A 17,265-nucleotide genomic window follows, 5' to 3' on the forward strand; every position below is an offset into this window, starting at 1 on the left:
ATGACCCCAGCTGACTTCCTGCCCTTTGGGCAGGGGGCTGGACTCGATGATCTCCCGAGGTCCCTTCCAGCCCTAATGTCTATGAAAATATCTATGAAAAAATATGAAAAACAAAGGAAGTGGTAGAGAGTGCATCCTATGCGTGGGATGGGTCATATGGTTTATTTTGTCCTCCCAAAACCAACCTGCCAAAAGTTTTATGGCAACTGACACAAACAAAGTTCCAACCAGCTCTGTTAGGAAAGTTCTGTGGATATTGATCCAATGTAATTGTATGCATGTTCATTTACAAAAAAAATGTATGGTTGTTATAGCTTGAGCTAAATGAATTCAGTTAATTCAATTGAAATAAGTGAATGAAGTAAGCCCTGTGCCAGCAATTGTTTAAAGATAGAAAAGAAGGCTAGTGTTAAACAAAATAACTCCCCTCTTGCCACTGCTAAATGTGCTGTGCTCACAGTTGTGTAGCACTAAGATCACTAGATACCAGCAAGTACATTCCAAAAAATATGTGATCAATATTTATGCCATTATTTGAAAAAAGAATAGTTTTGATTTTTTTTTCATAGACGGTAAGGCTGGAAGGGACCTTGGCAGCTCATCGGGTCCAGTCCCCTGCACCAAGCAGGAAAGACAACTGGGGTCAAATGACCGAAGCAAGGTGTCCATTAAGTCGAGTTATTATATTGATTTTGCTAACACTGACTTCAAAGCTGAAAAATAGGGCAAGATAAACCGTATGACCCATCCCAGGCATAGGATGCATTATTCAGCGGTCCGATGTCTCCCCCATTTCCTTTATTGCACCTGGTCTTCATTGGATATTTATTATATATTCCCTACCATTCCAGCCCATCAGGAGGTGACCAGGAGCAGAGCCAAGTCTCTGCAAATTCCCACATTTGTGTGACCATCTGCATGGGTAGGTAGGATGCAGCAGCTCTGTTGAGCCTGCTTTCCCTCCCACTCTGCTACCCAGGATGTAAGGGAGTAAACAGGCCCCTTATTGCACAAGACAAGTCTCCATCTGGTCTGTAGCAGGTGGTTGACACACACTAGTTTCAAAACTATCAGCACTCTTATTTTTTAACTCAAAAAATTACCATCATTAATTCAAACAGTTTTAGGAGTGAATAATTGGTGATTCTTTGGGGCCAAAATAACAGACTCATTATGCAGAATCTATATTTAGAAAAGAGATTTTAAAAGGAACTTACTCATATCAAACAGATCTTTTCTTGGACTGCTCTCTTTGGTACAGTCTGTTGTGGCATTGAACATGCTTTCAGCATCAGACTGAAGCGCCAGTAGAGCTTCCATATTTATATGCTGGGTGTTCACATAAGTTGGTACCTCTCCTGTGGGGGTGAAATGGGTTTTCCCTTCTGGCACGCCGTAAATGTCCAGGGACCCTGGAAAAGTCAAGAGTCTTATCCCCAAGTCTTTCTCTAATTAGGCTTGTGAAAGGATAAAGCAGCATTGTTTAGAAAAATCTTAGAAGGGATCGATAACAAAACTGCAGACTCAACATCGTATAGAAAGTTTGCAGCCATTTTTAGTTACGAAGAAAAGTGAATTTTAAACTTAAATTTTTGCTCAAACTAAATTATACATTTGATTATAATCTTCAAAACTCATGCTGTGTTTGTTATTCAAGTCAAGGAACTGAAATAAAACCAGGTGACTTAGCTGTACAAGTAACATGGCATACTTTTCTTAAAATATCTGCAAGGCCACCACAAAGTCATCAAATGAGGAGAAGGCAATCAGGACTCATAGTCGAGATGATATCTTTTATTAGACCAACAATTTCTTTAACATTTTCTGAAGACATTTTCAAAAAAATGTTCAACCGTAAGCACATTTCAAAATGCTATACTTTTCTCATAAATATCTCACCAATAATAAAACCCAGAATTTTAAACAATAAATTAATTATAAAAAATTTGCTCAGCTCATACACGGGGGCACACACATACACACACTCAGATGCACACACACCTGAGTGTACATTTTCAGAAATTACTACTGATATTGCTTCTATTTGGGGAAGCCAGCATGAAACACCTGTATGAGGTCAGATTTTCAAAAAGTACTGACTTCCTTTTTAGAAATGAGGTTCTTTTAAGGCCAGGTTGAGCTGCCAACAATTAATGCATTTTGAAAACATAGGCTTTTCCATGCTTGTGTGTGTATGTGTTTTTGTGCATGTCCGTATTTCATAATTACATTGGATTTAGGTTTGCAGTGCTGTTTATCCAATGCCTTTCACCACCACACACTCTGAAATTCACCTTAAGGTGGGAGCAAACCTACCAATTTAGTACAGTTCACTGCTGCAAGACCTATATGTAGCAGACTCACACCGTGGGCCCACAGTGTCAACACAGATGCAACTACACAGTTGGGGCCAATATGAGTAATATGATTATTATAAAAAATAGCTCACCTTGTTTAAGAGGTGCATGAGGCCAGTCTTCACTGAATTTGTCTCCTAAATGTCGACTCTGGTAGTACATTTGTTCTCTTCCTGCAGCTGTGGCAGACTGTAGTGCACACACACAAAAACATGCTTCAGCAACCTTTTCTTTTAAATGGGTGTGCTGCAGTGTCAGGTAGTTCTGATGAATTCTCAGGATGTGTTCCACTTACACACGGCTTCTTTAAATTTCTTGTGGGTGAAATTTTGATTGAACATTCTTTGTTGAGTGTGTTTGTGTCAAGCTAGGTAAATAATTGGTGTGTGAGTACTTAACTCCTTTCTGTTTATATTAACCCCTGCCATCCTAAAAAGGCACATCAACTTCTCCAGTGTAGTCATCTTTACTTGAGCAAACTCTGACAGTATATTGATCTCAATGGATATTTTACAGAAAACAGATGGTGTGGAATGCTCAAAAATTCAAGTGTTTCAATAGTTTTGAGTCACTGGTACCTAACGACTCTATGTTGAGGAGAAGGCTCTCTCCAGATAGCATAAATCTGGGAATTAAACAGAGGTATACTGGCAATAGAACAACCTTTGGCTATGATCCTGAAAGTTGTTCCACACACGGTCTGACTATGCTGCAGTCAAAGGTGTGACTGAAGTGATTATCCTCCTCTATTCAGCACCGGTGAGGCCACATCTGAGTACTGTGTTCAGTTTTGGGCCCCACCACTACAAAAAGGATGTGGACAAATTGGAAAGAGTCCAGCAGAAGGTGACAAAAATGATGAGAGGGCTGGGGGACATGACTTAGGAGGGAGGACTGGGGGAACTGGGCTTATTTAGTCTAAAGAGGAGACTGAGAGGAGACTTAATAGCAGTCTTCAACTACCTGAAGTGGAGTTTGAAAGAAGATGGAGCTAAACTGTTGTCAGTGGTGGCAGATGAGAGAACAAGGGGAAATGGTCTCAAGTTGCAGCAAAGGAAGTTTAGGTTAGATATTAGGAAGGATTTTCTCACTAGTAGTAAAACACTGAAACAGATGTGGCAGAAGCTCCATCCTTGGGGGGGTTTCAAAACCTGTCTGGACAAAGCTTTGGCTGAGATGATCTAGTTGGGGCTGGTCCTGCTTTGAGAAGGGTTTGGACTAGATGACCTCCTGCAGCCCCTTCCAACCCTAACTTTCTATGGTTCTATGAAACTTATTTAGATATATCCAAGCTAGCTAGAGCAGTATAACAGCAGCAGTCAATGGGTTGCAGAAACCACCCAAGAACTTGGGTAAATACTTGCAGGCTAGTCCACGCTGATCTCTGGTTTGCCATGGCTACACTGGTTGCAACACCTGAGCTGGCTAATTAGAGCTAGCTCAGGTAGGTATACCTGACTGCAGCTAGAGCTTTGACTGTAGTGCTGACTTACGGAGGCAAGTATTTTGACTTTTTTATTTTGACACCACCTGATTAGGGCAACCTTCTTTTACCAGGCTGGGGAACTCCCTTTTCACCAGTGCAGAGGCAGAAGTCATTATTGCAGGAGTCATTATTGATGCCAAAATGAACATGGGCTGACAGTGTGGGGATGCAGTCAGGAAGGCCAACCATACCTTGTCATGCATCTACAGATGCATCTCAAGCAGATCCAAGGAGGTGATCTTCCCCCTCTATGCAACACTGGTCAGGCTGCAGTTGGAGTACTGCATCCAGTTCTGGGCACCGCACTTCAGGAGGGATGTGGACAACATGGAGAGGGTCCAGAGGAGGGCCACGCACATGATCAGGGAGCAGCAGGGCAGGCCCTCCGAGGAGAGGCTACAGGACCTGAACCTGTTCAGCCTCCACAAGAGAAGGCTGAGGGGGGTTCTAGTGGCCTGTTACAAACTAGTCAGGGGGGACAACAGGCATTGGGGGAGTCCCTGTTCCCCCAAGCACTACCAGGAGTGACCAGGAATAACAGTCACAAGCTGGCAGAGGGTAGATTTAGGCTAGATATCAGGAGGCGCTACTTCATGGTCAGGGCAGCTAGCCAAGCTGGCTCCTACCCTGGGGGTCTTTAAGAGGAGGCTGGATGAACACCTTGCCAGGGTTGTTTGACCCCAGTACTATTTCCTGCCATAGCAAGGAGTCAGACTTGATCTGCTCAGGTCCCTTCCAACTCTACCAACTATGAAACTATTAAACCTGCTGAGGCCCACTAAAATCAATGAGGTTTCATTTAGTTGCAGGAAATAGTACTTACAGATCAACTTAAAGAGCCATAGTCTATAAGCATTACCCTTGGATGTGGGTCCAAGAACAGCACAATTGAATCAGGAAGCAAATGATATTCTTGCCCTCTTAACCATGTATACAGACAATAACAGACAGACGCTTTGGGTGCTGATTCGATTCAGAGGAGATTTGGCCTGATTCGGTGGCCAAATGTCCAAATCCGAATCAAATCAAATCAGGAGACCAATAAAAAGGCCTGAATTGATTTGAAGCTCTCCGAATTGGACCTGGACTCTGTGCCAGAAGTGGGGGAGGGGGCTGGCAGAGGGGCGAGGAACCATGGAAGGACCCCCACCAGACCCCATCCCCTGCCTGCTCCCCCAGCCCCTCTGAGTGTCCCCGGACTCCCGCCTACTTTCCCAGCTCCCCCTCCCCTCCGCATGGCTGCCCCGCTCAGCCTCAGCTCCCAGTTCCTTAAGAAGAAAAAAAAAGCTCCCACTCACCTGCTGCTGCCAGAAGAGGGGCGATCCCCACTGCCTCCCAACTGCCCCATGCTGGGCAGGGGGTTCTGCTATGAGCCCCCATCCCCGCCCACTCTTCCAGTCCCTCCAATAGCTGCCCTGCCTGGTCCCAGCTCCCAGTTCTTTAAAAAAAAAAAGTGTAGCCACCAGTGCTTCTGGAAGCTCGTGGCAGAGCCCCCCATGCAGCACAGGGCAGTGGAAGGCAGTGGGGATCGCTGTCCCCCACCCAGCAGGAGCTGGTGAGTGCGGGGCTTTTTTATTTTATTTTTTTTAAGAGCCAGGAGCTGGGGCTGGGAGAGTGGGCAGGGGATGGGGGCTCGTGACAGATCCCCCCACACAGCACGGGGCAGTGGGGGGCAGCAGGGATTGCCTCCCACACCCCACCTGGCAGTAGTTTGTGAGTGCAGGGTGGTTTTTTTTAAAGAGCTGGGAGGCTGGGGCTGGGTGGGGCAGCCATCGACAAAGCTGGGAGAGCAGGCAGAGGATGGGGCCTGTTTGATTCAGAGATTCGGCGGCAGCCAAATCTCTGAATCAGATTTGGCTGTATCAATTCGGGACAGTGATTTGAATCACTGGATCAAAGCACTGTCCTACGAATCAGCCGAATCCAAAGCAAATACTAGCCACTTCGCATAGGCCTACTGGTAATAAGGCTCAAAGACTCTGTTAAAAGGGCACTTTGTTGTTATAGCTCTCGTTAACTGCACAGGGCTACATTCTCATTTTTGTGGGCAAGAAGATGTTGAGGGGAGCCAAAAGAAGTGTATATCTGCTGGCAGACTGACTCAGGAAAGACTGGGACCAATGCACTTAGCATCACTCCTATTAAGGACTTTTGCATCTGTGTATTAACAAGGACTAGGGACCATATCATTCCTGCCTAGTGAGCCACCCAGTAATAGGATAGTCAACAAATGGTAGCCAGAGACATATCCCACTAGCATGTGAGGGTCTAGAAAGCTATGGTTTTGACTGTCTGCTAGATTTTGAGAGAAGGTCATCTGCAACCTCTGCTTCACCATGTGTCCAGCAGGATAAGCCAAAATTTAACTTGTAAACAACAAACCATGTTTCATCTCTTATTCAAGTCAAGGAATGAATGTGATGCCACAACAGATAAGCTGCAACAAAAGAAGCCAGCTGTACATGAAAAGTGCAAGATACATCACATCTTCAGAGTATAAACCTGAAAATATACACTGCTTTCAAATTTTGATTGCTTACCCTGACTATGAAACTGAACAGCTAATGAATCACTGACCTGAGCAGTGTCTGCCACGTTAGGAAGCCTGGATTTGAGTCTGGCATCAATAAAACCCCCAGTAGGGGGCATTTTATTAGGAATGCTGTTGTAATAAGGATGTTCCATTGCTTCCCCCTCGTCCTCCATCCAAGGCTTATCAAAACTCTGCATCCTGTAAAAAACAATGGCTTTGCTTCTCATTTCTGCTTAGGAGAGCACTTGCAACATTGTAGAATGGTCTAAAATGGGACAATTATTACTCAGCTCTTTGTCAGTGACATCAGTAAGATATCAAGCAGCTGCCCACCTCTGTTTATGGACCTGGTCTAAAGCCCACTGAACCTGATGGAAGCCTTTGCATTGACTTTAGTAGGCTTTGTATCAAACCTTATATTTCCCTAATAATAAACATGGTCAAACAATTTCCACCTCTGGTATTTAAGTTTACTGTGGCATTTGTAATATTTTTGATTGTTTGGTTGATTTATTAAAATTCATATTTCATGATATCTTAAAACTAATCAAAATAACAGTAAATCAGGCAAGACTCCTGTGAACTCAACCGGCTTGAGCCTGTGAACCAGTAAAATAATGATACCACTTTACGAGGTTTGGGGGACTTACCACTCATAAGCATGCATTAACTTCTGTAACTGTTGTTTGTGTTCTCTCCTATCCTACAGCATATAAAGCTAACTCAAGGCAGTTTATACCAGTATGAAACAGCTACTAAATTTTCCTTTTTTGTAGAACAGAATAGGCACACAAAAAAGTTATAGCAAATTATCAAGAAATACATCCCCTTTTTTCTTTGGGTATAATTGTCCGTACCCTGAAACACTATTTCATTCCACCAAATACAATTACTTAAGCCAACAAAGAAGAAGAATATGATGCTTTCCTTTCAGAATACTGGCATTTTATATTCATAATATTCTCCCCATTCCCTGGCATAATTTAGGAGACAGGGTGCATAGCTTTTGGATTTACACTACTATAGATGAGCTCAAAATGGAATTTTCAGGGTGCTTAGGCCAAAATTCTGCATGATAAATTTCAATCATAGCCTACAGCAGAAAAGGCTTACTCAAAAGGGAACCAAAGAATACCGCCCTCTTTGCAAATATCTAAATGTATAGTGTTTTCATCTTCTAAATGTGGATGCATGTGTTATCCTGTTCCAGTAGGTCCAATTTCTTTAAAAATTCTGACCATTGCTAATATTGGCAATGACAAAATTATGTTGCAAATCCAGGCATTAGCAATGTTGAGAATTCAGGCATTGTGCCTTTACTAGCTGCTGTACATCTTTGTATCACCATTCAGAGCAACCTTGAGGTTCTCAATATTGTTGTTCCCAGTAGACTTGTTATTCTGTTAACACGATGGAAAAAGTTTCTAAAACACTATGAGGAAACAGAGACTGAGGTCAGGGAAAGGGACCTGAAAATCTTTACGGAGCATGAGCCATCACTAGGGACCGACTGAAATCGCAGTTTCATAGATTTAGCAAAATCCAGTGTTCCCCACAAAAGCAGGCAATGGCCATGAAATCCACAGGAAAAAAAGAAAACTTACTGAAAATAAAACACTGGGTCCCCAGAGGGAGCTAGCAGTCTTTGGGGATCTGCAGCAGCCTGCTGGTGGTGGGAAGAGGGGGCAGGAGAGAGGGGGGAGGGACAAGGGGGGACTTCCCACTTGAGGGGCTGCCAGCAAGATGGCTGCCATCCCCACCCCTCACCACTGATGGTTGTGAGGGCTGCCTGTCATTTGGCTTGGGGCCACATAATGGACAGCCTTCACAGCCAATCAGCAGTGAAAAGCAGGGTCACCAGAGTACTTTGGCCAATCAGAGGGATTGGGGACCCCATCACAATTCTCCATAAAATGGCTGCCAGACCCCACATTCTGACCACGAAATCAGTGGACAGCTGTCTTGAATTCAGTAGGTCCCTAACCATTGGGCCTGTGTAAATAGGGAAGTATTTGATTCAGATTTGGATTTGGATGATTCAGAGGACAGTGATTCGATTCAGAGATTTGGATCACCATCCTGAATTGATCTGTCTGAATCAGCTTTGGAAGATTCAGCGCTGATTCAGAGAAATTCAGCTGCCTGTTTAGTCTATGGCCAAATCTTTTCCGAAACTTCTGCAAATCGACTCAGATGCTTCGAATCAATTCAGGGCTTTTATTTGGTCTCCTGATTCAATTTGGATTTGGAGATTTGGTCCCTGAATCAGGCTGAATCTCATCTGAATTGAATCTGCTACTGAAGCTGCACATGGCCCTACTAAACATTATTCTCTGGATAGGAGAAAAACCTAGTTTGCTTAGTTTAATAATGCTACCAAGGTTTTCCTCCACTTGGTCCTTCTGCTTGTGCTCCTCTTCATGGGAGGGACCGCCCAGTTTTTCTCAATGTATTCATTTGTAGAAATCATGCTTCTTTCCAATGGATATCAAATAATGGATTGGAGGTATGATGGAGCAGCTTCAGTGCTCCATCACTTAAAGGGCCAGAGTAGCCAGCCACCAGGTGTCTGACGAGGGTGGCCATTTTGGTAGAGCTCTGATATAAAAGCAGGACAGTCTGTGTGGCAGGCCCAAGGAGGCAACATTGGGTTGGGCTAATCCTGGAACACCTGGGAAGTAAGGGTGGGGCTATAGGGAAGGAGGAGATATCATTGGTCCTGGCCATGACCTGAAACTGTACCCTGACAGGATAGGGAGGCCTAGTGGTCCTGCCTGTGGCAAGGCAGGGCCAATTACATCCCAGGTTTGAGGACCATCCTGGTGTAAGGCAGGTTGGGAGCGCCTAAACCCCTGCCCCCACCTTTGGGCGGGCTTTGAGCTCAGGGCCAGGCACACAGAATACCTGAGCCCTGTGGAGTATTAGACCCTGGAGGTGGGCCAGGCACAGCAGGAGAGTGCTACCTGAGCCTGCAGAGATGTTCTACCTGGAGCCTTAAGTGTGAGTGTGGAGTGGGAGGCCAGGCATGGCAAGCGGAGTGCCACCTGAGCCTGTGGAGGTGATCGACCCCGAGCCAAGTGGTAGGGTGCAGTAGCATGGCCCTGAGAGAGGGCAGAATAGTGTAGCCCAGGTGGGGGGGGAGTGAGGCCTGAGTTTGGGGCAGTGTTGTGAGAGGCTGTTGAGTTGTAGGGCATAGTTGTGAGGCCCTGGAGATGAGGAGGCAGTTAAGCAGCCCAAGTAGTAGGGCAGAGTATTGAGGGGTGCAGTGGTGAGGCCCTGGGGTAAAGGAAACAGTTGACAAGGCCCAGTGTGAGCCACTTGAATGGAGGCCGGGTGCTAGGCTGGCTATGGAAGGCCTGGTGTGTGCACCAGTAGGGAGGCCAGGTGCTAGGCCTGGAAACATGTGCAAGGGTGCTGGGACTTTGAGCTCTGGTGGGGAGTAAGAGTCTCATGTGAGGCTCTGGAGCTGAAGTCCCAGTGCTACCTAGCTGAAGGAAACATCTGTGAAGCACGGGACACATGTAGGGATGGTTGGATCTTGTATATTAGGCCCTTGACATCAGGGAAGATCGAAGGGCAGCCTCCCACCTATTAACATCAAAACAATATGACATCAAAGTGTGGCAGGAGAAAAAGGTAGGCAGTTGGCCCAAGGAGAAAAGGACCAGGCTGGTCTCCCAACTGGGCCATAAGTTGGCTCTGTTTGTCACAGGAGGGATAAAGGTTATCAGTAGTTTTACTTTCAGGAGAAAGAAAAATCTCTATAAGCACCAAATCAATTTTTTTGGGAATAGTTGAGATCTTACAAGGGAATTGTGCAGATTCAACTCTAAACCATTTGTATCAATCTAAGAATCCACCCAAACTGGAAGAAAAGTTGGATTTAAATTAGGTATAGACTGATATGTCTTGTATATGTGGCACTGGGCAGGATTATTTTAAAATCATGCTTCACATTATGTTACTGACCCTGAGCCAAATTTAGAGAAGTTGTGTAACATACTTCTTCTGGTCATCTGGCAGACAAGCTTATACCAGTTTTGTCTCCCTCATTCTTGCTTACTGATTTGTGATATATATTTTAATACACATCACCTCTAAATCCAGCCTTCCTTTTCTCTCTCTCTCTAAGAGCTAATATTTAGCCCTGAGGTCATGTTTAAACATTCTTTTAAAATGATTATGTCACATCCATACTATTTCACTAACTTAGCAGGAAACTGTTTTAAAGAGTGTCCAGTTTTGCTAAAACTCCCTTGTGCAGTCATGGATTAACTCCTACTGGCTCAGAAATATTGATTTAGAAGGTTTCTATAGCAATGTTACTCACCTGTCCTGGAGAGCAGGTATATTACTGGGGCAGCGTAAATATTGCTTAAATCGAAGTTCGAATGCTTGCCCTATAGTGCTGATGACATCCTGAGCAAGGCCATCACAGCACTCCAGTATATGGCATGCTAAAATAAAGAAGGGAAGACAATGATATTTATAAACTATTATTCATACAATCCTTACCATGCTGCAGTGATAATGGCATAGCTATTCTATTCATCATGTAAACATAAATGTAAATATGAAGCAGTTAGCTACAGCTACTTCCAGACAATGGGTTAAATTCTCCTCACACTTAGAATATCTTAAGCCTGGAGTGATTCCACTAAGGTTAGATAGAATTACTGCATTATAACTTTTTTTTAAAAAGCTGATGTGAGACCCCAGTCCAGTCTCTTCATTCTAAAAACTCCTGAAGTTCAGGAAAATGAGTTAAATATCCTTCATTATCAGAAAACCCTCATATGGGCAGAAGCATGCAGCAGCACCCTGGCTGAGAATCACTGACATAGGCAGAGGCAAATTTTCTCAACCAGGGGTGCTGCCAAATTCAAGGTTGTGGAGGAGGGCCCTGACTGAAAAGACTGAGAACCACTGAACTAAGTTAATAGTGGCAGATGCACCTCACGGGTACAAAGAAAAGGCACTGTAAAAACCTCTGTGAGATCATTTGTCCTATTCAAAAAATGTTGTCATCTCTGGACAGGCAGCAGAGTTCATGAACAGGGTACCGTCTTGAGCCAGGAGTCCTCAGTTCACATTATAGTTTTGTTCCTAGCTGGCTCTGCCATTTTAAATGAGGCATTTAATCTCTCTCCCTCCCCTCCCACTTTGTTGTTTATGTCGTGTCTATATAGACTATTAAATGCGTCAAGGTAGGGGTTGGCTTCTACTACATATGTCCAATGCCTAGGACTGGGGCTCTGTGGATTCTACATACTAACCTAACAATACACATAAATGAAAATGGTGACATTTGTGTTTGGTTGTACAATTTTATCAGTCACAGGTGTACTGCAGTTGAGACAGGTCTAGGCAATCGCCTCCAACAAGCTAGCATACAGGATGGACCTGTGAGCCAGCCAAAGCTGGGGGACACCAAATTTGCAAGTATGCAGTTCCAGGGTCTTTTTCAACCTATGCAATGCCTGTTATTCCTGCCCATAGACTTGGATGATGCTTTGATTTGCAGGAAATGTTCCTGGGCTACAGAGGGATTTTGCAATCCAAACCCAGTGCATGTCACTGTCATAAAGACAGAACATAATGCCACTGGCATTTTGCAGACCACATAAATTTGCCCTAGAGAAATAAACTGCACTATTGGTGGTGTTTAACTACCAGCACGGAGGGATTCCCTGGCTCTCATAGTGTTTTACCTGCAAATGCATAGTCTGAAAGCAGTTAAGTTGAACAAAAAACTATAATATCCATATGGAAACAGGTATCTAAAGAAGGTATACTGCCTGCTGCTAACCTTGTTGGGGGCTGAAATGAAGGATGAGTCATACTCAAGAAATTGGTATCAGAAGATGACGTAACGGGTAACCTGTCTCCTTGGATACGAGAATGGACTTTGAGCAAGTAGAAAAGATGTTTCTTATAAAAAGAGAGAAAGGTTTGTCTCACACAGGTCTATTTCCTTAGTGTATGTTACAAGCTGGGTGGGTGGAAGGCAGACTGCCTCTAGGTTGCAAGAGCATTAGATTTTGAAAGGAAAAGCATTTTCTGCCATTTTAACCTCTCTGGAGGAGAAATAAGTCTTCTTGTACATGTCTGCGATGTGCAGCCCATTGTAAATGCAAAAATAGATAGTAATAATTCAATAGCATGTTCATTAAAAAAGGGCTAAGGAGAGTTAAATATCAAAGTCACTTCCACTGAAATTTACAGATGACACAAAGCTTGGTAGAATGATAAAGAATGAGGCAGTCACCCTCAGCATACTGGTAAGCTGAATTCAGTCAAACAAAATGCAAAGTTATACAGGGAAATGCAAGCTTCTATGTCTAGGAAAGAGGTATTCAGACCATTTCAACAGAATGGAAGGCTGTACTCTGGAAAGCAAAGACATAATGGACAAGTAACTTACAGTGAGCTCTCAGTGCAATGCTATAGCAAAAAAAGGGCTAATGAGATGCTTTTCCACATTTTAAAAGAAGTGTAGGAAAATTGGAGAGGGTACAGAAAAGAACCACAAAAATGCGTCAAGGGTTGGAAAAATACCGTACAGTTGGAGACCTACAGGGCTCAATCTCTTTAGCTTAACAAAAAACAGAAATTAAGAGGTAGCTTGATTACAGTGTATAAGTACCTTCCCTGGGAGAAAATACCAGACACTAAACAGCTCTTTAACCTGGTGGAGAAAGGCATAACAGGAATCAGGGTCAGGAAGCTGAGGCTAAGCAAATCTGAATTGGAAGTAAGGCACACAGTACATGAAGCAGGTACACAATACATTACTGGGACCAGGGACTAAAACCCCGGGGCATCTGTACATGTGCTCTGGGGCAGGGACAGAGGGGGCATTTTAAGCAGAGCAGCTCTGAGAGCTGCTTTAATTAAAACATCCACCACGTCATGCGTATTCAGCATCCTGCACTTCAGAATGGCAGCAGGGGTGCTTTAGCTAAAGCTCATTAAGAATGCTGTATACATGTGACTTGGAAGCTGTTGTAACACACTAATTAGCACACTCCAGCAGACTCACAGCAGGCTCCATTAATGGAGTCTGCTCTGCACACGTCGGAGCAGAGTTCTGTCACGTGTATGGGTGCGCCTAGGTTTCATCCCTCCTGTCCTTGGACCAGAGAGTCAAATGCACTCTAAAAACTGTCTTTCTGGCCCAGTGTTGTATGCACAGTGGTACAGCTGCAACGCAATGATCTTTTTGTGGCATCTGAGAATTTGAACCCAGTCAGGCAAAAAAGAAAATTAAACCTGGGTTTCCTACTTTTCAACCACTTACGCTATTGCATCCAGGGGTGGAGCTGGAGGGGGTACAGTGGTACAGTGACACCCCATCCTTTTGGACTGAACAGTGTCAGAGACAGCAACAACAGCAGCAGCAGCAGCAGCAGGGTAGGCTCCTCCTACTTGCCCAGCTCTCTGGGAGCAGGCATGAGAGAGGGTACCCTCCCACCAATTGCTGCTGCTGTGGTCCCCAGCTGAGCCCAGCCCCCAGGCAGCTCCACTGGACCAGGTAGGAATGAGCCTGGAGTTTCCCCCACCCCTGGGAGAGTGGGGAAAGCAGCAGCAGGTGCTAGGAGTGAAGGAGAGGGGAGTGGAGGGGACATGCCTCTGAGCATGGAGAGGAAGCGAGGTGGAAAGGGTGGATTATTACCTGCTTTGGGGACTTAAAAAAGCCCTCAGAGGCCCCCATAATGTGATCCACCTGCACTGGTGGGGGGCAGGAGAGAGGAGCCTGGGAGCAGAGGGTGACTGCCAGTTTAACTTGTAGGGACTCCAATCCTGTCATTCCCTGTTAGGCATGATCTACAAAGGCCTACCTGATATGGCCTTTAAGGGGACTAGGTATGCCTAGTTTCTGTATTCCAATAGGGCTTAGGCATCAAGATCCTCAGCCCTGTCAAGCTTAGGTTGCTTCTACAGAGAAGGAAAAATAAAATTTGTAGGCAGCAAAGAGAATGATAAGGTCATAGACTGTGGCACATATGGGATGTTTACACCTCCATGGTTAGGCTGTAAAGCTTCTGCAAAAGCAACTCTTTCTTCCGCTGCAAAAAATATATAATCTTTGTTCTGCTTCCACTCAGTCATACCAGTGTGTCTTCAAAAGCACTGCCTTTAATGTAGAGCTGTGTAAGGAGGTTTCAGCATCACAACTTTAGACTTGGGCTCCGTAATTCTGCCTAGGACCTACTTTAGGCTCCTAAATCATTCTAGGACTCAATCTCAGAAACACTACACAATATTTTGAAACTAAAACACACTGCCTTTTGTTATAAGAGCAGGGAAGTTTATTTTGTTGCTCTCCTTTTAATTTATGATTTCCTCTCTGTTTTTCTATGATTTGCTCTTATTAAGGAGAATCTAAGCCACATCCAAAATCCCAAACATCGGAAACAATCACTAACAGGAGAACTTACAGTGAAATGGATGTCTGATCTCAAGCAGGAAAATTAGGTAACAGATTTAATCAAGATCACAGACAAAAAAAGGCTATGTTCTCCTTTCCTGCAAGTTGCAGTGAGTTGGTGCAGAAGGTCCAGTTCAGACATGAAAAGAACCCCAAAAAACTGAAATATATTTAATGAATAAGAACAATTTTGTGCTGCTAGACTAACTTGTGTGTGGTCCCTGTTTACTGCTATGTCATTGTACCAATTATCAGCTCAGGTATAAAGCCTTTATTTTGTTTCATTTCTGTTTTCTGGAAAAATCCCCAAAATACCAGGAATTAAAATATTAATAATTAATGTTTTTAAAGGAAAGAAGGTGCCAAATATGATGTGTACCTTACCTCTGCGGTTAACAGGGTCTTTAGCTACATATGCAACATAGTCTGTTGTATCCTATGAGAAAAGGAAGATATGTATCATGAACAAGAACATTTTTGCATGATGACAAAAGACCAATGAATAGCATATAAGGATTTCAGATATGCTGTAGAAAAGTACTAACTATGCCCTGCTAAGCACCATGCCTATAATGTTTGAACACTGGCTGCTTGGATACCACTAAAGCTTCTGCAAAAGCAACTCTTATTTCACTGCAAAAAATGTATGATCTTGGCTCTGCTCCCACTCAGTCACACCAGTGTGCCTTGAAAAGCACTGCCCTTAATTTACAGCTGTGTAAGGACCTCTCTCAAAGCCCTTGGAAGTCAATTAAAAGACTCTCATTGACTTTAGCAGGCTCTGTGTCAGGACTGAGCAAAGAATCAAAGCCTCAGTCCTTGTCTTCAATCCCTTGTAGGGTTGGTTGGGCTCAGAGTATCAAAATGATAGACTGAAGTCCTGGGATGAAGAGCATTCTTGAGAGCCCTGCTCTTTGGGCACAATTGGATTTTCTTTCAAAATAGTCAATCTTGTTTGTGTGTGAGATAGAAGGTAGACATATGCCGCAGATTGAACTGTAGTGTAGGGGCACCTGACCTGGAAAAATGTCTCATACAGAAAGGAGACAACCCCTTTCTCCATCCCCTAAAACTTCGTCCGAGGTGTGGGGGTTGGGGGATCACCAACCCATGCAGAGAAAGCTCTGGAGAGGTAGGGGGAATGATGCAGTCCCTTACCTTGTAAACGTGATTAAGAAACGATGACCAGCACTGTACAAGTTATTGCCACACAATTCCCAGGTGAGTAATGTTGTGGCCTAATTAAAACCCAACCTTTGCATCTTCCTTTCCTTCTCTGTGCCTGCGACAAAAGAGCCACCTGCCATATGAGCAAGCTTGTTCTTTTATTTAAAGTTCTCTCTGTGATTAGCCTACTGTGACAAGCCTGCTGAGTATTAGTGAATACTCACACCTACCCTCTCCACCCCCAGGATGAGCTCATAGTAAAGGGGTCTTGTTGTCAACACTACTTTACAATTTCATCAGCTCTGGCTGGCTCCCATCCTTGGTGCAATGTGATGTCTCTGGTAGCTCAGTGACTCAGTGGCATGCTTTTTGTCTCACGAAAACATTTGGAAGAGCTTGTTTACTCCAGTTCAAATCTCTTACTGCTGCAGCTCTCCTGTTCACTCCACCAGTGGGCAGGAGGCAGTGGTGTTTCAAGGACTTAGCATTTGGGGTGGCAGATGGAGTGGCAAAGTCTTTTTCTTATGGAGGCAGGGAACTGTACTAATCGCTCCTCTGCCCACTGCAGGAATTGTTCATTTACAGCATTTATGGCAATCTGTTGTATTTCTGAGCTGCTGTTGATCAGTGCTTTGCTCCCTGAATTATTATTGTAATGTGCTTCAAATGTATCACTGCTGTAATGTCACTGAGTTTAACAGAACTGTTCTCAGAAATGAATTTGTGCTTTATGGTGTATTCATATCTAACCTACTGCAAACACATTAAGGATCTTCTTCTAAGAGAAACGGATTATATTAAATTATACCACAGTAAAGGTGAGAGATCTCTTGTGCAGAGGATACATAGCACCTTACATATGTCATATGAGTGGACCTGTCCCTGGCAATATAAATCAATCTCAACTAAAAAGCTTTGAAGACTCAGGAGAGACTTTTACTGTTTTGAAATTCCTTCAATTCTTCATGGCTGGGAAATAATTTTGAAGCATATTTAGTGTGAAATTAGGTGGACCTCTTGTAAAAATATGTAGATAAGCAACAAGCACACCGGTCTGCCTTTGATATGCATGAGGTAAGTGCAAGCACCATATGTGTATCAGAGGGTAAAACTGAACTTGGCCAATTTAGGGAAATGGAGCTTCTCCCAAAAAAATCAAACCCTGTCTTCAAAGACATGTGTGGAATCAGTAGAGCAACTAGGGTGGGGGGACCAGGGCAAGTGATCATGCCAGTGGTGGTAGGAGCAAGCGGAAATAACCACTGCCCCTGTGTGTGGCAGCTGTCTTGGA

At 44.0% G+C, this 17,265-nt stretch overlaps 1 protein-coding gene across 1 annotated transcript in view; it reads right to left on the bottom strand.

Annotated features, from left to right (window-relative positions):
• The window catches only part of SHC3 (SHC adaptor protein 3), an 88,023-nt gene that overhangs the window by 9,317 nt on the left and 61,441 nt on the right, over positions 1-17,265 (bottom strand). The window contains exons 6-10 of the mRNA XM_019555406.1: positions 15,192-15,243; positions 10,707-10,833; positions 6,421-6,574; positions 2,450-2,546; positions 1,218-1,412 (exon numbers count right to left, since the gene is read on the bottom strand). Coding sequence (XP_019410951.1) covers positions 1,218-1,412; positions 2,450-2,546; positions 6,421-6,574; positions 10,707-10,833; positions 15,192-15,243 — 625 coding nt within the window. The remainder of the gene's footprint in view (positions 1-1,217; positions 1,413-2,449; positions 2,547-6,420; positions 6,575-10,706; positions 10,834-15,191; positions 15,244-17,265) is intronic.

The sequence above is a fragment of the Crocodylus porosus genome, unplaced genomic scaffold (genome assembly GCF_001723895.1).
Source record: "Crocodylus porosus isolate Cpor-Errol unplaced genomic scaffold, CroPor_comp1, whole genome shotgun sequence".
Taxonomy (NCBI): domain Eukaryota; kingdom Metazoa; phylum Chordata; order Crocodylia; family Crocodylidae; genus Crocodylus; species Crocodylus porosus.